This window comes from Lutjanus erythropterus, chromosome 9, assembly GCF_056507025.1.
Source record: "Lutjanus erythropterus isolate fLutEry1 chromosome 9, fLutEry1.hap2, whole genome shotgun sequence".
In the NCBI taxonomy this organism is placed as follows: Eukaryota; Metazoa; Chordata; class Actinopteri; order Lutjaniformes; family Lutjanidae; genus Lutjanus; species Lutjanus erythropterus.
The window spans coordinates 12485013-12506059 of NC_139325.1; the positions used below are offsets into that span (position 1 = coordinate 12485013).

At 40.4% G+C, this 21047-nt stretch overlaps 1 protein-coding gene across 1 annotated transcript in view; it reads right to left on the minus strand.

Annotated features, from left to right (window-relative positions):
- Positions 1 to 6033: 6033 nt before the first annotated feature.
- znf407 (zinc finger protein 407) overlaps positions 6034 to 21047 on the minus strand; it is a 205395-nt gene continuing 190381 nt past the window's right edge. The window contains exon 9 of the mRNA XM_084726175.1: positions 6034 to 7268. Within this exon, the coding sequence (XP_084582301.1) occupies positions 6394 to 7268 (875 nt within the window). The 3' untranslated portion in view covers positions 6034 to 6393. The remainder of the gene's footprint in view (positions 7269 to 21047) is intronic.

Genomic DNA, 21047 nt, shown 5'->3' on the forward strand with positions numbered 1-21047 from the left:
CTTTCCCCTGCAACTCCACCTCTGCCTCAAACAACTTATCGATTTACAGCAACAAAAATGACAAAAACAAACATTGGATTCCGACTGTACATGCAGCTATACGCGGCCTATCGATGTTAGCGCGGATGTATGTACACACCAGGACTCGGGGTTCTGGTGAGCAGGGGCACATGTACGAAGGAGACAGACAGGAAATAAACAAACAAGTCGGGTTTAATAGAATTGTACCTGGAGCCCCGAGGACACGCACACACACACAAGCAGAGCGTATCAGCCGGCATGCTAATACTGCCAAAGGGAAGGCAAAACTAATAGCGGAGACATTAAGAAAATGATCCCCAGGCTGATATGTTTTCTATAGATGGCGACTAAACAGAATTGCCATATTTATCATACTCAGGGAAACAGAGAGAGACCACACTTCTGTCCCTCTCAGTTGTCCCCAGGAGAGTGATGAGAGTTGCCTGCGGGAGAGGGTGCAAGTTAGAGAGCGTCCATGTGGGCATGCTTTTATGTGTCTGTATGTGTGTCACCCGATACACTGAGTCTCTATACTCCACAGCCACACAGCCAATGGTGGGTTAGGGTCAGAAATATTCAGATTCTTAAATGGCACAATGTGAAAATACACCACTACAAGTAAATATCCAGCCTTCAAAGTAAGAGTACAGAGGTATCAAACTTTTACCACCAGCTTTTCTGCCCACAGGATGACAACAGAGGGGATGTGAGCTGCAGTAAAATACGCAAGGCATTGTGGGATTTTAACACAGAAGCCAGAGACCCTGTAGTCATAGCAGTAGTAGTAGAGGTACACATCGCGGTGGTGTTTATCCAGCTTAAAAACAAAGTGGAATGGTAAATGCTTGCTGCAAAATCAACTGCTATAACTTAACTGTTCTCAAGACTGGCATGGGAAACGAAGCACTAATAAAGTGAGATGGTACTCTAAGCTAACAGACAGGCGGCGAATGGTGTGGGTAGCAGCTGTAATACAGTCAAACATGTTTATGTGGCATTGTCTCGCTGAAGAAAGCAGGGACGTCGCTGAAAAAGATGTCATCTGGATGGCAGCATAAGTTGCTCCAAAACTTGTATGTGCCTTTCAGGATAAATGGGGCCTTGAATAGGGCCATGATGCCATAGGCACCAACACGGCTCCATGCCATCACAGCTGGCTTTTGAACTTTGAACTGGGAACAATCTGGACGGTCCTCCTCCTTTTTAGCCCAGGGGACACAAAGTCCATGATTTCCAAAAGCAATCTGAAATATGGACTCTGACCCCCATTAGGGACCAACGGACAACACAACACTGACACGTTATAACATTTTAAGTTGATATGGCAAACTTGTAAACAGTTACCTATTTATACATCCAACGGATACAGAGAAACATTAGAATTTATTTAGCACCTAAATACATTACTTTGGTCAGTGCTAACGTCATGTTAAACAATGTTAAAAAAAAGAAGTATCAAAAGTAAAAGTTATCATTATTCTTAATATCCCTTTTTAGAATGGATTATTATATACAACTTGTTATATAAGTTGATTACTGTGACTGAAGCATTAAAGAATAGGCAGCATTATAATGTCAGTGTGAAGCTATTTTTATGTTTTACATGCTTGTGGATGTTATTTTCAGATTCAGATTTTCAAGTTTGTAATTTTACTCATACACCAAATTAAGTATGAATTGCACTATGTAATGAGTGACTTTTCAAATCATAATTTACATAATTTACAAAATAAAAATGCTGCAGCACACACAGGTTTGGAAAGGTGACCAGGACCACTGACCAGAACAGCCCTGGGAGCTGGGAGCAATTTAGACTGCTTTCTAGTATATTTGATTATAATAATATTATTATAATGTATCAAACATCAGGGTTGAAATGTAATTAACACTCTCTGTAGTTTTTAAGAGTAACACTTTGTACTTTGACTGCAATATTTTTTTCACACCAGTATTTGTACTTGTAGTTGAGTTCAGTAACAGTACTTGAGTACAGATTTTCAGTACTCCTTCCACCACTGAAGCTAACTAGGAACTGCTGCACTGCAGTACACTAAAGTACCTCACAATTCTACTTATGTACAGTATCTGAGTAAAAGTACTTCATTGATTTCCTTCACTCTGCTCAGCTGTACAGGAATAAACATGATAATACCAACAAATTACTGCTGTGAAACTCTTCTAAAAAAAAAAAAGAAAGTATTTTTTTTCTAATAGTTTCATCCTAATCGTTACTCAAAGCTTTAATGCGTTACTTCCGCCCTAATTTCTATTTCCTTACCCTCATCTCTCCATCCATGCTCACCCCTCCTCCCCCCTGCCCTTTTCCGGCTCTCCAATTAAGCTTCAGCAGCAGGTTTCCATCAGCCGTCTGGTCGTCTGCAGCAGGACTCTTCGGAGCAGAGGCCTGTCAGGAAATGAACTCATCACTGTGTGACAGCTGCTAATTTCTCTCTCTTCCATGTCACACGAGTGGCCTGCTGCAGTTAATAATGAGCCTTCCAGCCCTGATTAGAGACGTACATGGGGAGGGTGGAGATGCACACAATATAGTACACAATCACTCAGCCAGACGTGTAGAATAATGTGAAAGCATGATAGGAGACAGACATTCCTACTGAGGACAAAAACACCAACACACACAACAGTGGACTGGAGGATGTTGGTGGAGGGCATGAACTCAGCTTACCCAAGGTCACTCACTTTAACTGCTACATCACAGTACTGTACATGCTCATGTGGTAGCCAGACACATACAAAACACTTATATGTGACACATCTTATTTAAACTTATGACCCGAAAAAAAAAAAAAATCCCCAATAATCTGAATTTCAGGGAAGTGTCTCAACTTCATGAAGAGAATCTGGTATTTCTGTTTAGGCTGGTTCCCAAACTGAGGTCAAGAACGCTCTGAGAAGTCATAAAATAAAGAGGACGCTAATGGAGAAAGCTACGAATAGAAAAAGAGAGAGTGACTGACCAAGAGGCTTCCAGACAAGTGTAAATGTCAGACTGGCTTTTAGTCAGTGAGAATTTTTTGAAATAAAAGACCGCAAGACAGACTCTGAGCTGTTGGATTAACAAATGCATGTATACTGCTGTATATATTTAAAGTGGTGTAAAAGTGAAATGCACTTTGAAACTAGGGCCACCAAATAAAAAAAATGTGCATGTTTGACACATATAGACAATGCTTAAGGGAGTCACCAGATGAAAATGTCTAAAATTGCTAGACTTTATATATTTTGTAAAGTTGTGTAGTTACATGATCCCAAATGTCTCCAAGTGTTCACACGCTGAGAAAAAGTGGTGACAGTGTGCTTCCTGCTAGCTGTTGCTAGCTAGTTGCCATGACGGGATACATCAGATACACCAGAGAGTGAGAAAGGAAGTTGTGCACGTGCCTGAACGTAGTGTGAATAAAACTTTAATATTACATTATCCATGAACATGATTTCTGAGTCATATCGGATAGATTTTTATCAGCTACAGTGGTTGTTTAAAAGTTAAAAGTAAGAATTCCCATTATCCCACTTAACGATGCCATCACACTGCGTCTTTTGTTATTGTTTTAATGTGAGATACTCCTGATGATAGAACTTGCCCATTCTTGCAAACCCTCCTGATTTTCCCGGGAGACCCCCCTGTTTTTGCCCTCTCTTAGTTTCCTCCTGGGGTCACAATTCTCCTGTATTTTCCCCCGATTTTTTTCCTTTGTCTTGTCACAACCTGTGTCTGGCATCAGTACAAAGTGTATAAGTCCTACTGTTACCACCTGGACAACAATACAGTTACACCAAATCTCATTTCCTGGCATGCACACGAAAGAAATACTCAAGCAAATTTCAGACATCCAGGAAATAAGAATTTCCATTTGTTATGGAAACTTTTAAAGAAAATAGGCATATTTTTTCTCAGAGCAGCCTAACTAACATACCCCATGAACAACATTTGTAAAATATTCATTTTCTGTGTCATTGTAATCAAATTTGAAATTTGACTAAATAAGGCTGAATGCTGCAGTTTGGTGTCAGTTATAGTTAATCTGCAGGCATCTGTTCGCAAAGAAAAAGTTTTGAATATCCTCCCTATTTTTGAGCTCTTAATGTTGGCAAGTATGAACTCACATGCTGTGCCTTTAAAACGTACTTCTATTTTGCAGTTCTTTGGAAAATGCCATCAAATTCAAGTTACATGGATTAAATATTTGACCCCTCTCACTATACACAATTTTTCTTACTGTTCAGTGGGTGTTAACAAACTTTCCCACTCACAGGCATGTATGGATGCTCACACAGAGAACATGACCCCCGTTAAACGTGCCTATCTTGGCTGAGTGGAAAAAGACGAGCATGAAAAGACTGAGTGAGTTTATAAATGCAACACGGAGCAGGAGACAAAGACAGGCTGAAAGGCAGACAGGTGTTATGTGAAATTACAGGCTCCCTTCTCTCTGTGTGGTTGTGGATTTCGCTGCTCTTTCACTTCTCTCTGGCCTCACCTCTCTCAACATCCATCTGTAATCCTCTCATTTTTCCTGCCCACTCCTCCACCACTTTCTCTCTCAGCCCACCTTCTCGCTCAGTGTGCGCGGCGCATGTGTGTGTGTGTGTGTGTGTGTGTGTGTGTGTGTGTGTGTGTTAAAGGGATGATCTTTTGATGCCCTCGGTGTGTATGAGTGCTTTGTCTCTCTACTTTCAGCGGTTGGCCATTGTGTTTGCAGCCGTCATACTGCTCTCCCACTCACTCCATCAGAAACCAGGCCTGTGTAGGGGCCTAAATGAATATTGATTCTCCCTCCAGTGCTGAATACTGCTGGGGAAAAAAAAAGGATGAGTGTGTTGTATGCAATGAACAGAATGGGCCTGATGGGGGGAGAGAAGAGAGGATGACGATTAGGATGACGGTGATCATGATGACGATAATGATAATGGTGATGATAATGACTGTGTTGGTGATCAGCGAGCATGATGGGAGCCATCAGCTGATGCATGTATGTGCATGTTGCTTGTTTGATGGCGCTGCGCTGCACATGTAATCGCAGTATTGATGCTGAGCTGTGCGCTTGATGTGACGACTGACAGCGAATACAACACAGAGAAAAAAATAGCTGGACACTGTTGTTAAAAATTAGGCTTAATCTTTATTGTCAGAAATGAAACTGCATTAATGGTTTTTAGAGGTTTCTCAAAAGCTGAACTTACAAACAGCTGAGGGGTTGTCAAAAAAAACAAAAAAACCTGAAAATGTATAATTATCAACTTTAGTTTGTTACATATAAATCATCTGTAAGATCGGTTTTGGAATTTTTCAAACACCACCAACTCATATTTCATAACTGATAATATACTAATCACAACAAAAGATGGAGAGAAAAAACTTTGGAAATTAGACAGAAATGAATAAATGTGTCATAACACACGTGAGCAAAATTCTAACACCACAAATAAAACTTAACTTATGCATTTTTTAACCTGGACCCTCTTTCCCAAGGTTTTTGGGTGGTTGGAGCAATAGAAAGATGACTTTTTTGGTTTGAATGATGATTCGTTTTGTGTGAGCAATAAAACAGCTGTTTGTGGTTGAACAAAATGTATCTTACTCTTTAAAAGAAGGTCTGTCTGCAATTCTTTACATAACATAATGTCAGACACTCGGAGTATTGATATGACTGTGTCGGTGGCAAAAACAAGCACGTTTAGTGATGTAGTTTGACAGTGCGCCATTGCCTGGAGGATTTACGTTGTAGTTTAGTTTTGCTTCTGCCGGCTGCAGCACTATCTCCCAATACTGGACCAAGTTTAAGAAATGTGGTCTCTATTACTCAGTTAGACACAAAAACATGGTAAAATAGGGTCCAGGTTGGAAAATACCAAAGTTATTCTTTAAGACGATATTACACAAACGTATCATAAAGAAAAAAAAATCTCAAGAAAACTGTTGTTACCTCTACAGAGCAGAACACATCTTTTCATTCATAACGAATCATTTAACTCAGCATATTTGATGCATTTTTTAAAAAAATATTTCAAGAGGAAATATATTAATTTCCTTAAATTGCATGACATTAATCAAGGGGCGTGTAAAGTCTTGGTGGCTGTGAGGATTGCAAAACTCACCAAAACCTCTTTCTGTCACTGTCCCTCTAAATAAGTGATGTTTAACCTGAGTTTAGCATAGCCCAAGAGAGGACAGTAAAAACTGAAAACAGAAGTGATGTTTAAAAAAAAGGATCAAACGGGGTAAAACTGATAGAGGACAAGGGAAGACTGCAGGAGATTTACTGGCAAACATTTGGCCTAATGCAGGTTTCAACAGAATTAAACAAGGAAAACTGATATAAATGTACCTCTCTTAGTTAATCTCTCTCTCCTCTACCCTTCCAGAACTATATTATGAGGGGATTCATCCAGATAGACCACCATCTCTTCTCCAGCCTGCTGCTCTGCCTGTTGTACCTCCCCTTCTCCCGCACCCGCCTCTCCATAGACGCCTTCCTCCACCTGTAAGGTGCAGTTGTCCAGCTCCGTCACAATGTAATGAGTTCCTTCATCATTAACAATAACCTGGGTCAGACCTTCCTTCATCATCTGCGACGCGGCGAGCTGCAGCACCTCCTGCATCTCCTCCTGGCTGCTCTCCTGGATGACCTGCACCTCCTCCTGTTCCTGCTTCACATCTGGCTGTGCCTCCCTCTGCACGACCTCCGTTATCTCAGGGGTCAGGACCTCGTGGACGACGGCCGCCTCTCCTTGCATTTCTTCCTGATGGCCCATCTCGCTGACAGCACTGAGCAGAGCGTCCAGAGCCGTGGACGACTCCGAGACCATGTGACTTTGTCCTCCGGCTGCGACCCCTCCTCTTGTCATGGCCCGCAGCCCTTCTCTGGCCTCCCCTGACTCAAGCACCACGTACTGGGTGCTGCCGCCGGCCAGGTGGGCCCCTGCGGATGCCACCTCCCTGCCCGAGGCGATGACTTGTCCGTCTTCAGTGATGTGGAGCACCTCCGCCACCTGGCCGGCCATGGCCAGCGTCTGCAAGGTGGCAGCAGCCGACTCCTCCAGGGCCTGGTCGATGGCCACCTCCCCGTCGCTGTAGCCCTGGATGATGATGACCTGCTGCACAGACTCATCATGGCCAGACAACTCAGATGAGCTCTTCTTCCTCACAGGGGACTCCATGGCTTCTGCCTCCACAAATGTAGCACCCTGACCCTTCAGACGACACTCAAAAGACTTGGACACAATACCTGGGGAACACAGAGACACATTTGACATTTTTCAGTATTTTGCTGATATTTCTATTTAATGCTAAGGCTGCTAAAACTTAAAATTTGACCAAAACTGAGTAAGAAGGTAAGGGCCTTAAGGGGTTAGTTCAGATTATTTGATTTTAGGGTTGTATGAGGCACCTATCAGTAGTCTGTGTATGAGCTACAGTAGATGCTAGTCAGGACGTCCTCAGTTAGGAGAAGCAGAGGGCGACCAACCTGGAAGCTGCACAATGATCTTCTGTGGGCAGAGTCAGCAACAAAAGGTATTTTAGCCACGTTACAAAAAAGGCCCATCTAAAAAAAGAGTATGCCATATTAGTTTGACACTTTACTTTGCCATCACAGCCTTTTACAGCAGGAACCACTCTTATATAAGCAAATTATTGCTTTCTCCAAGCCAACCAAACTCCACAGGAGAATGTAGTAATTTTACTTTGCAGAACATTGGAGTTGCTGTTTTACAGCTACTTTGATCTGTTGACTGTCTCTGTGACTTTGGTGAATCCAAACCATCCTTTTAAAACACCAATAACACAAGCAAACTAACCAAGCGAAGCAGCGGTAAACCAGCAACTTCTGTGTTCTGCGAGGTAAAATGACTGATTTCATCTGTGTAGTTTGGTTGGTTTAGAGAGTGTGATATTTGGCTTATATAGCGACAATTTCCCATCAGAAAATTCTGTCTAGTGGCAAAGTAAACTGGTGAAAGAATTCTAAATATAGTGTGCACTTAAACTGATATTGATTTTTTTAGCTGGCTAAAACACCTTTTTGATGCTGACCCTCTCCTCTGCAAATCCTCACTTAGCTTCGGTGCTGTTGCTCCTCTCTGCTTCTCCAAACTAGCGGTGTGTTGACCACCATTTACTTAATACACTGCCTATCAATAGTACCTCATACAACCACACTTCAAATAAAGCACCTGATATCTTCCTTTGGCTATGTCATGAGATATAACAGCAAAGTGTAAGTTGAAGAGAACAAAAAAACAACATGAGCTAACTGAGGGACCAAGCACAGAATATAAATGGAAAATAATTTATTGGCAACATGGTCAGGGTCATAGACATGGCAATTACTGCACATGCAGTACCACACATGGCTGGTCACATTCATCCTCTCATTTAATGTTCTCAGTTACCACAACTGTTGAACTTGCTATGTTTATGCACCCATTGCTGTGAGAAAAAGCTATAGGGAAAGCTAAGTTGATATAAAAGGTGATGTAACACTTCACATATTTGTGTCACTTAATGCATGAAAGAAGACAGAATATGGAGATATTAGGCTGGCAGATGAGTGCGCCGAGATAGGGCTGGTGCTAATTGAGCCACACTGTGCCCTCTCAGATCACAGGTTGCCATGGCGTTTCCAAGGTGATAGGAACAGTGTTAGAAATGCCATTGTTTAAACAGCGGCTGGCTCAGACACTTGTAGGCTAATCTATGCAGAAAAATGGGAATTTGAGACAGTGAAGAGGGGAGTCTGTTCACGCCTTGGCTTCTGAGCACAGATGAACTTATTGTAAAAATAATGAAAGCACTCACATATTATTGTCATGGGAAGAGTACATTGACCATAATTTGCAATGTTTTGATTTCACCTTGCACGTGAAAGTTTGCAGATTCCACAACCCTGGAGGCTCATGAAACCTTTTGAAATTCCAAAGACTCTCTTCAAAACCTCAACTTTTCAGGAAGTAGCAAAAAACTTTTCTTTTTTCGCCAGGGTCCTAAAAACTTGACATTTTGGAGGTAGAAGGTTTACCCTCACGGGTGGCGACGAGATCTCACAGATATCACAATACATCCAAGAACAAGCTCATCAATCATTGATACTCCTATCTCCCCGAGACATTTAATGTCCTGCGCTCACAAGGTTGACAATGTGATCAGAAAGTCGGAGTTGTGCTGCAAACAGTCTCTGACCTGACTGTGCCCTGTCCTCCGCCAGTGTAAACAGACACAGAGATGTGTTAGCTTCAGCTCTCCCGGTTATTGGACAGGTAGGCAGTGACCACTGGTTGTTTGGTGACAGAAAGCCTGTTAATCCTGCACAGACACGTGCTCAAAATGGACTATCGGTACATTTTACAAGCTTGTACATGAAGCACTGGAGGAAACAGTGAATGCTTTATGCGGCAAGTGTGTCTAACATCAGGGTGAACTGTTGAGACCTGGACAGAAGCTGCAATGCTTGTGTCAGTGAACACATCTCTTGTTCCTAATGACTGCAAGGCAAGTTGAAGGTGTTAAATTGTGTGTCAAAGAACCATCTACACCAGGCATTAAAAAGATATCTGTATCTGTACCAGACTTCCTTAAAAATCATGGAGTTTTATGAGTTCTTGAGGGGAAACTTAACCTAATTTTGTATGAAATGATGTCTGTGACAAATTCTCAACTTGTCCCCTCTTTTGAATTCAGCAAATGTAATACATGAAGTTATTCATTTTTATATATATATATAAAAAAAAAATATTGTGTCAGTTTGTCCTGATGTATTGTGTAGGCTACTCTTTGACTGGATAAATTATATGCCTTGATAACAACAGATCAGCTGCACACACAGTAATTTCTTACTGTATATTATTTATTTCCTGTCTGTAGTGCTTTCATTTTTCATTTTTTAGGATGCAGCGGCTGGTAACTCAAATTTTGCAAGTTTTTTCCTTTAGTCTGTTATTCGTTCGGCTTTGTTGCAAAACATGAATCACCTGTGACAGAAATATACCATATAAGCATTGGAAAAAAAAGATACGGGGTTTGGATGAAAGAGCAGCTGACCCCGAGATGATCAACAAATGCAGCCAGCACCGCTGCAAATGACCACCCCAGGAGGTGAGGAGGAGAGCGGACAGAAGCCATGCTATAGCTGGGACTAAAGGCTGCTGCTGGATAATATCCAACCAGGAAAATGAAATGATACTCAGGCTGGCCATGTTGAACTTTGTATGTGTGGATGTTGGCTATACAGACTAAATTTTAGAGCATTTAAGTTATGGATAAACCACCAAAATACAGTCTTTTATAACAGCACATGCATCTTCTGATGTTCCCTGTCTTTGAAGAAAAACTTTTTCATTTTCAATGTTGACCTTGGCAAAAATGTAACGAGAAGGGTGGTGAAAGATTATCTGTTTCTCCAATATATAAATCTGTCATGTGCTAACGTTTATACTCAAGCATACAGCATGACAAATGATCAAAAACTGGCATTATCCCAAAAAGCGAGAAGATGAGAACTCGTTGCAGCTCAAAGTTGGATGCTTAGTTACTTTAATGACATCTGTACACGTACACCCACCCCTGTCGAAACCTGCCAGTTTTATTTTAGGGAGAAGCTAAAAAAGAGAGAATATTGGACCAAAGACAGCCATTTCAACAATCTCGTTTCACAAAGACTTGTTTGATTTATGCAGCTGCTGTTGACTCATAATGCACTTAATAAATGATAGAGAATTTACAAATCTACATGTCACAGAACAAAAGCTGATATTGGGAGAGTCAAGTGGTCTTTTAGGTGTAGACAGACGTGGTAATTTTCTGAGGATAAAGCAGTTTTCACTCTTTTCCACAGAAGATTTTTCTCTTAGTATGTTTTCATACCTGGTAAGAGCACTTACTGCATACTATGGAACTATTTCCTTTCGGAAAGAGAGCTATTAGACCTGGGCCTTGTGAAGAGGGAGGTTTCTTGGTACTGCGGGGTTCAACTCTAATGTTTTTTGTACGCTCAAAGTCAATTTTTACTTGACCCCATACAAATTGCTTCATTTATTAGCAGTTATCAAATAATTCCTTTGACAAGCCATGTCAGTTTGCTACTGATTCCCAGGTCAGTCCTGTTCTGTTGAAGATTACAGTGGAGTACTCAGTGAAAGGCTTCAAGTTTTTTGAAACATGATATGCTCTGGAAATCAGTTTTGCAATATTTGACTTCCCTCGGTTTACAAGCATTGAAATAGAGAGGCTATTATGTGTGTAAATGTTGTTTTATGCCAAGCATGTTAAGTAAAGAAAAATTTGTGATCAGTGATTCTGATGCTATTTTTTGTAAGCCAATTATGGCATTCCCCATTATATCTTAGTATCAAGCTAAATGACCAAGTACTAGTTATTTTCCATATGGTTGTAACAGTTATGCTATCGATATTGGCAGTTGTTTTAGCTATATTTGGAGTTGTTTCAGCACTTTGCCATACTGTATAGTTGATTGACGATGCCTTTGTTTTTCTTGTCTGTATTTTAGCTTTAAAGTTCCTTCAGTTGGAAGGCGACAAGTGAACAGCCTGAACATGGAAGCCCTTGTCTCCCATTTGGAGAACACTTGACCTATCTGCCAAACTACACACCAACATTCAGGAGGTGCAGAACAGCCATGCAAGCAAGATGCTGTTGGCTCCTGTTATGGAACTCCAGCGACATTTTTTAAGAAACTTGACGTGTTTGAAAAACTACCCTGTTTTACCCACCTTTGCTCTAAAACTTGCTGCAAACTGTGCAATACATAGTTGGAGCCTCTCGCACATCCACAAACTAAACTGCTGTCTCCAGGATAGTTGAAGTGCTCACTTGAGCTTGAGCATGTAAACTTTGTCTGCACCAAACATGTCTGTTCAAGTCCAATAAATCTGCTAGACGGAGCGTCCATGTTTCTGGTCGTAGTGGGGTTTGACACTGAGACAGCACAGCAGACATGCCTCCACTGTTTCAGAGCAGAGAAGTCTGCAAGTTTCTTTTCATGATTTTGAGAATTTTATATAATTGCCAATTTTCTTTAATCATTCAAATTTGGGTGGGTGGTTAATAACACATGGTTCCATGGTGTGACAAACTCAAAACACAATTTAATATTCTTTTGCACAGACTTTAATGTTTTTTTACCACTGTCCCAATTGGGCAAGCCCAAATGATATTGAATGAAATCAGGGCTACATTTTGCATTTCAGCTTAAATATGCAATGTTTGTGTGATTCACACCAACAGAAGAGTCTAGTTCTGCCTGCTGTATTTGTCTTTCTGCCCGACTCTTCTCTCACACTATGAGTGTCTGTACATCTCTATATATCCTCCTGAATAACCCTCCTTATTCATGTTCTAGATAACAATGTGCATTTGTTTAAAGGCAAATGAACAAAAAAAAATCACTGTGACGCTGCAGTATAGAGGCAACAAGTCAGTGTAGTAAATATCAATTCAGTCTGTACTATTTGTATCTCAAGTGACAAGAACAGTAGTTAGTGTGTGGAGGGAGTCAGCACTGTCGAAGACAGCCAGAGGAAGTTGGCATTTTGAGCAGCAGAGGTTACCTATTTACACAGAGCTACAGGGCCGATGCTAACTGCCTACGCCAAAACGCTGCAAGCTGAGAGGTCGGCTAGAGAAGACAATAACTCAATGGTTGTGCAGTTTCTGCTGCATTACCATAAAACCTGTTTGTATGTGTGCGTTTATGAGCGAGAGCGGCTATAATAGTGTGTGAACTCCTGACTGTTATGTGTGTGTTCAGCTTGGTAAAGCTCGGTTCTGCCAGTTTTGCGCCAAATATGTGTTAATGCATGTAAATATTAATGTGAATGTCTGAATTCACATGTTGTATGCTTGTGTCAATATGTGGGTGGAATGCTAAGGTCAGTCTTTATTGGTGTGGGACTGTACAATATGTGCTGCTGTATGTATTTGTATGTATGTGCCAGTGCCTGCATGTACTTGCTTATATACGTTGTGTGTGCAGTGCTGTGGGGGTGGTAAGGCTATGCGTTGCTAGTGTGTCTCACATTAGCCATGGGGTGCTGTCTGCGGGGCCCAGCGGCGGCCCGCTGAGGTTTATGGAGTGTCACTCAGTCGCCGCAGCAGTGAATCAAGTTAATGTTGCAGATCCCATCTCTTCAGTTGTCCTGCGCTCCCGGTGGAAGAACAACATTTGAACAGCGTGATTTGGCCCCGGCGAGAGGCTGATGCCTGTTTAATATGTGTTTTGAGTGTTCTGACTGACTGATTCCTTTAACAGGAAGTGGGAGAAAGGATGAGAGAGACAGAGGGAGAGAGGCAGGCTGCTTTATTGGCTGCGATCTGAAACAAGATGGAGGCTCCCTGAGAGGAATAAAACAACAGGAGGAAGAAAAGGATGCAGAGATGGGCGGTGATGTCATTTTGACTTCCAGATGACAGAAATCTCTTAAGGTAAATCGTTCAGTTAAACTGCATCAGTGACTAATGACAGACTAGCTCATACCAAGCTCACAATATTTGTGGGGGGAATTTTACGTATTATATGAACTTAATAAACCATGATTTTCAGATTATAACTTCCTGCAGAGGTATGTATATGTCATTTTATTTCTCTACAGATGACTCCCTGGTTAATGTGGAAATTTGTAGATAGAGCTGTTGCAATGACCGCAATTTTGAAATACCACACTATTGACATGCCAATCGCAGGTGATGGCAAGCAACTGCAATAACTACTATGTTTCATGAGGCTAGACATTTCTTGTTTTACACTATAATGCATGTTAAATGAATGAATCAATGCTACAAAAAAAACTCAGCAAGCAATACGAGAGTCAGTAATGGTTCAAACTCAAGGATGGACTGATGCTGACTATCAGTGACCTGACTTTAAACTTGGAAGCTTATACTTTGCCATATTTTTACGTTTTATTTCTTATTTTAACCCACTGAAATCAGCGTTCGTATGTTGTGAGGCTAATGTGGCTACCACCACAGGCTGGGGCAACGGTGAACTAATGTTGTAAAACTGTGGGATAGTCAAGAGAAAGTATCTGAAGGTTATGCATCATTTGAAGCCAACTAAATAACAAGGGCTGTAGGTAAATGTTTTTTTCATGTTGCTTTTTGTGGAACTATTTACAGTGGTTATTCTACTCTACAGGAATGTTACATGTGTGTGTGTTGCTGCTGTATGTAGTATTAAAACTGCAGGAATTCATTTGCGTTGTGTAACTACGACTAGTACCCAGCTGCTAGCTTGCTCAGACCATCAAGTTGGCTGCTGGGCAATGAAGTGAGATTCACAGATCATAAATGAAGTAAATCACAAAAACAAACAAAAGAATGGTGCTAATACTGCATACCACAGCGCTGAGCCAACCTGAAGAACTGCACAGGAAATTCTGTCACCATGACGGCCCTATTTGTAGGGAAAATAGCAACATGAAAGTCGTCAGAGACAAGAGTCAGAGGGAAAAAATGTTGAGAAAAGAGGAACAGGGACAGAGAGGAACAGGACAACAACAGAGTTGCATTCTACATTTTACAATAAGTCAAACTTGGCTGAAGCATTGCCAGGTGCACCACAAATGACTGTCAAGATCAGATTGGATTTGGACTGTTAAGAATAGAAAAGGTCAAACTGGTCCAAAAGTGAGAGTCCCAAAAATCTACTTGATTATAATTGATGTTCACTGCCAAGAGGCAACAGCAGAGTTGAAATTGTAATCATTATGTGCTCATTCTTTTTTATACTCCGCTGTGTGCTCACAGTCTTCTTTAAAGTGTTAGATCTTTATCAAAAGAAGGGAACACAACTGTCTGCACTGTATGGGGAGATAATAGTGATGAGAGCAAATCTAGTCTCTAAATGGGATAACTTCTAATGGAAGAAATTACGCTGAAATTAAACTAAACCTAATTTTGCTGGAGACTCCTCTGGAACCCCTTTAAGGACCCTTAGGTGATCCCTGGACCGCAGTTTGCTAACTGTTTGTGTGTTGTGACTGCGTATCGTCCACCAGCCGGTGTGTTAGCGTCAGGTCAGCGTGGGAGCCTGCCTGCTCAGTGTACGGTACAGATGCAATTATTGATCAGCGGATCAATGTGCTGGCCAGTGGTGGGGGCCTGGGGCCTCTAAGTGGCATTACTTCAGCTCGGAGAGGCCGCCAGGGGAGCGGTCAGACAGCACTTACCAGCAGTTAGAGAAATTAACCTTAACACCGAGACACCAGCACACACACAATCAATTACACTCGCTGTAACACAGGTCAGCTCGCTGCAAATCTAAGCTCACTTGCACATGTACATGTAATAAGGTGAGCACACACACACATCTACATGTTAGCCTTGTTATAATTGTGAGGACTCTGCACAGGTTGTAATCCCTACGCTTAAATTTACCTAAATGTACCTCCACACTAAATCCTGACTGGTTCTCACAAGGATAGAAGTGCACAAAAATACACAAAAGAACCTGAATGCACACACTACAGCAAGCAAAGTCAATTATACTATATCAAACCATAACACAAGAGAGGGGAAAAAAAAAATTGCTCACCAAATCAATTACAAGGTCAATGGTGGGACCATGAAAAAGCTGGAGCTTATGATCAATTCTTAACTACAGCACAAAACCCTTTACAATCCTTTTACCAGCCGATTACCTTCAATTATAGATATGAAGTTGCTGCCTTAAAAAAGAGCATGATGGAGACCCCTAAACCTGACACACATATGGCTGTTATTTGTGGGTGGATTTTTACAGACGAGGTGGTGTGTGTTTTGTGTGTGTGTGTGTGTGTCAGTTGTGCAGGCGTTTGAAGGTGACACTGCTAAGTAGATAAAGTGTCAGCTCTGGGTATATCCAGGTCATCGGGGAAGGCCTGCATATGAGAGAGAGTGTGTCTGTGTGTGTGTTTATATTTATCTGTGTATAAATATTTTAATATATATACATTTATGTATATGTATTTAACTATTTTCTTTATAAAACAATATTTTGATTGATTTTATTTTATTTAATTTTTAATTATTTTAACAGAGCTGTTTCATAAACAAAACTTTATTTGATATTAATTACATGTGCATGTTGTTTCTGTCAGTGTCTTTTATTATTCATATTGTACATGTGTAATTTTTTAAAATTTTACTGCATGATATGTATAGGAATATACATTAAATCTGATTATAATGGTTTATGTGCCTACATTAATATCTTTGTTATTACATATATACTATGAGCTATACTTTCTGTGTATGTACTGCATATGTGAGTGGGATAGACCAGGAGAAATTGTAACACACCAAATTCCTGTGATGACACTGTGCACATGCTCAGTAGGATTATGTCTTTGCCTGTAAATACAGATAAAAATGAGAATTAACAAACAAGGCTAACATAGGTGTTCCTAGCTAGCATATGAGATTTTATCATCAAATTGTGAGCAACTATTTGTTTGTGTTGACATACTGTATTTCACAAAATTTAACTGTAAAAATTACTTAACTAAGTTCAAATAATTAAAATTGACTTAACACTAGACTAGAGTTTTGCTTTGAATGCATGAATGAATTTGAACCACATAACAATAATCTGAAGTAAATATTAGATATTACAGCAGTAATGTGATTAGTTTGAGGCGTGCTTTCATTTGAAATACAGTGGGTTAATATGACTTGCTTTTTTTAGTGGTGTTACAATTGGCCCCACCAGGTCTGACCTGACTTAAATTTAACATTACATTCTTGTCCTTAATAGTGAATATATATCAATTCTCTTATCAATTAGTGCACACATATGTTTCATGTATCAAAAGATGAGTAGTGTGTTTCTAGTAGTGAGTTTGAGTTATGAAGGAAAATGTAAAAACGCCCTACTCTCCCCTATACAGCATTTAATTTTATATAATAATATATTGATTTTATTTGCATACTACAAAAAACACAATCATCCACATGAGTGTGTGTTTATTCTTTTATTTGTGTGTGTGTGTGTGTGTGTGTGTGGTGTCTTCTCTTTGGTGGAGCTGTGTACATGATGACCTTACCTGCCTCTCCTCCCCTGTGAGGCCTCAGGCAAAGCTGCATGTGTTTCCTATGCGTGTATATGTGTGTGTTGTCTGCCTCCGTGTGAGTATGTGTGTGCACACACACACAAACTAGCAGGTCAGCTGAGGTCCGGCTAGTGATGGCTCTACTTTGTCTGGTAGGGACAGCCGCTACTGTCACCTTTACAAACGCCATGAATCAACGCCAGGGAGGACAGGCCGGCCGACCAAAAAACAACCAATTATACAGCAGCCAGATTGACACCGGGTGGACAGGGCAGAGAGAGAGATGGAGACGCACTGAACACACCCCAAGGACGAATAAACAGAAGAGAATGAGGGCACAGACTGACAGAGGGCCTTCTGGGCTGTAACACCGATACGGTGGCTCTGGAGGGCCAATAATAATCCATCAGTGACTTTAGTTTCAAGCTAAAGAATAAGTGAATATCTTTTACATGATCTGCTCACATAAATGAATGTATGTGCTGTTATTCTCTGTTGTCAGTTGACGTAACACAACATTCAGTGCACATCACATTCAAGAAGACATTGGCATAAATCCTTTGACACACAGGAGGTTATGTGTTTTATGTTTTGGGTGGTTAAGGGTTTCTATAGTGTTTCCTGTGAAAAGAGGGCAGTTTTTATAGTTTATAGTCCCTTTACTTTCTTCAGTTCGTCTCCCACGACTGAGAGAAGAGTGTGGGTCTGGCAGGAAAGCTGTAAGTATCCCCATGTTTTCCTACATGTCTCTTCACTGAGTACTGTGTGTAGTGAAAGCAAAGACAATAATGATGCTGTTTGCAATATGCAGATTGTGGTATTGTGAGCAAAAATTATTAAGATCTGATAAGACTACAAGGCAAGCCTGAATCTGATGTGGATTTTCAGACATTTCTTGCTGCACCAGGATGAAAGGAGAAGACAAATTTAACAAGGGCTTTAAGGAAAAAAGACAAACCCTAAAATACAAAAAGTTATCCCCTAATAATTGACCTAAGATGTTTTTTTTTTACAGAATACATACAATAATTAAAAGAGTGCACCAGTAGAGTGCAGACACATGGGTCCAGTGTTGGAAACCCTCCCCCTGCCCACACCCGCAAACACAAGAACCAGGACTGACCAGTTACCTGCAATTATCTCTGACTCTTTTTTCATCTATTTCAGCCAGCGACTAGCCAACATCACTGTCAGTGACATCCCATTGTTTGACAGGATATGGGCTCAAAGGTTGTGTTATAGGCTTTCATAAAAGAATCCTGGTGGCTGATTAGGCTTGATATTACTATATTAAAGATTATAAATGTTAAAAATACTCCACAATCATTTTAATTTCTGATTTCTCCAGGGGATTAAAAACATATTATTGTATTGTATGTGTTATTATTGTTCTCACCTGCTGCCCACCCACAATTAGTTCATTTGTAAATGTGTCTGCACATGTAAATTTAAATTAATATATTTTTTTATTTTTTACACATGATTTTTGCAGGTCACTCGTCGCAGGTACCCAACCCAGTGCAGGACTCTAATGCAAATCTCTGCCAGGCAATCTGAAAAGAATATTTGGATGTAATCCCTTTGTAATTACCAACATTTTGATCAGAAACTTTAATGGCATATTTTTTCTCAGCTGCGGTAAGAGATTACCTTTACTTACCTTGACCTTTGACCACAAAAATCTAAGCATCTTTGCAACCTTGAGTCCAAATGGACGTTTGAAATTGCATCCATGTTTTCCCGAGATATCACATTTACAAGAATGGGATGGACATGAGGTTACAATGACCTTGACCTTTGACTGCCAAAATTTAATCAGTTTATCCTGAAGTTCAAGTGGTCATTTGTACCAAGTTTGAAGACAATATCTCAAGACGTCCTTGAGATGTCACATTCACAGGAATGGGACGTATGTGAGATCACTGTGACCTTGACGTTTGACCACAGAAATTTAATCAGTTCATCAGTTAGTCCAAGCGATCAATTCTTCACAGTTTGAAGAAATTCCCTCAAGGCGTTTTTGAGACATTGTGTTAACAAAATGGGATGACCTAAAAGCGAACACAGCTGTTTGTTGGTGTGGAAGCATAAAAAAGAGTTTTCAAGGTTTTTCAGCAGTTGTGAATCATAGTGATCCTTCAATTTACAGTCATACAGTCATGAATGCACACAAAAAAGCAGACTGATGGGTCCCGTACTACGAGAGATTAACTGTGGACAACCTGCAAGTGATCATATGATCCCCTCCAGGCTTACACCTGGCGGTGATAATAAATTTCAAGCCTCATATAATCAGAGAGCAGAGTGCTGGTGTTTTTCACCAACATTCAACAATAACACAGGGTGAGAATTTGTTGTAGAGAAGCTTAAGATAACAACAATATCTCTTTTACTGACAGTTGTCTCAACAGACTAGAAAGCAAAGCAGCTGAAAGACAACTCGTGTTTCCACTAAAACAAACAGGAAATCTCTACCTGAAGTACAAGTAAACAAGAGAGTTTGGGGAACATGGATACACCGATAAACTGAAGTTCTCCAGTCATCACAAAATAACTCAATGTACTGACCATCATGAGGGGAAAATATCCAAAAGAGTATTTTCGCTTAAATAACAGCACACAAGAATATTGTCTTTGATTCTGAGTAGTTATACAACAAAGAAAGCAAAATAGGAATCTATATAAGAAAGTGATGGTCATTCAGAGTGAATATCAGAACAACCAAAGACATGGACAATGAAATACAGCCAACAATGGCTGAGGTGGAGAGTGTTCAAGAGGTGAAAAGTACACACACACACTGTACAGCAGTGGTCAGAGGGAACACGGGTCAGTGTCCTGCTCTCAGCTCTTTTTCTGCTGACAGAGGATGACCCAGTGTGAGCATAATCTGGTCCACACTAACTCTATCTACCTCCTGTCCCCCAGGTCTGTGCCCCCAGAGAGAGAGACAGACAGACAGAGAGAGAGAGAGGTGAAAGGTGAAGAGAAAAAAAAACCCACTATCATCGGGGAAACAATCTCTACTACACCTTCACTTTTCATCTCATCTTCCTTTGAGTAGCTTTTGTGTCAGGCCATTAGCGTAGTTACAGTATGGCCGATTTATTTTCATTTATGAAATTAGCATAAAAAAAAACCCACAACCAATTTTTTAGGTCAAAGGCTTGACTTTAAATTATTAGATGTATTCACACTGCTTCAGAGAAAGTGGTAGGAATGTGCCTTTTTTAAATACGCTATTTCAATTTCAAAGAACTCACAATAAACTCTCAAGAAACACTGATTGGTTTCCAGAGTCTTCAAAACAGAAGAAAGGGATGCACAGAAATTTACTTGTAGAAATGAAGAGAAAATCTGGTTTAAGATTTGGAAATTTAATGAAATCAATGACCACAACAAATCCTAGCCTGGAAATAGTTCTTAGGGAGTGCTGTCACTTAATGAAAGACCGGGGAAGGCAACTGTCATTAGATGCTCTCTTGTGCCAGAATCAAGTCCATTGCCTAACTCAGTGGTGGTACAAGGCCCAGCAGGAGTCATTGAGTGGGTTATAATAGGTCCCTCGCAAAAGCAGGAATATATAATATAGGGATGCCCTGATTGTTATTCCTGAAAAATATGTGAAAGGGATTGATGATTGATTTTAATGCAAAAAACTTGAGCCAATTCTCAGCTGAGTTTGTGTCATCACATTTTTTGGAAGTCCGAACAAGGAAGGAATGAAATATGTCTGGCCATTGACTGAAAGAAATCTATATTGATCTTTGTTTTTTTTATTCACTGACTGACTATGACAGGTAAAGATCTTTTATGTGACATCATACAATCACACAACAATTATACAGTCGGATTCATTCTCTGTATTTTACCTATTCTAGTACTGGTAGCAGTGGAGTAAGACAATACCTTCATCAGGGGTACTGACTGGAGAACTGAACTAATAAACATGGTTTTGATGAAGA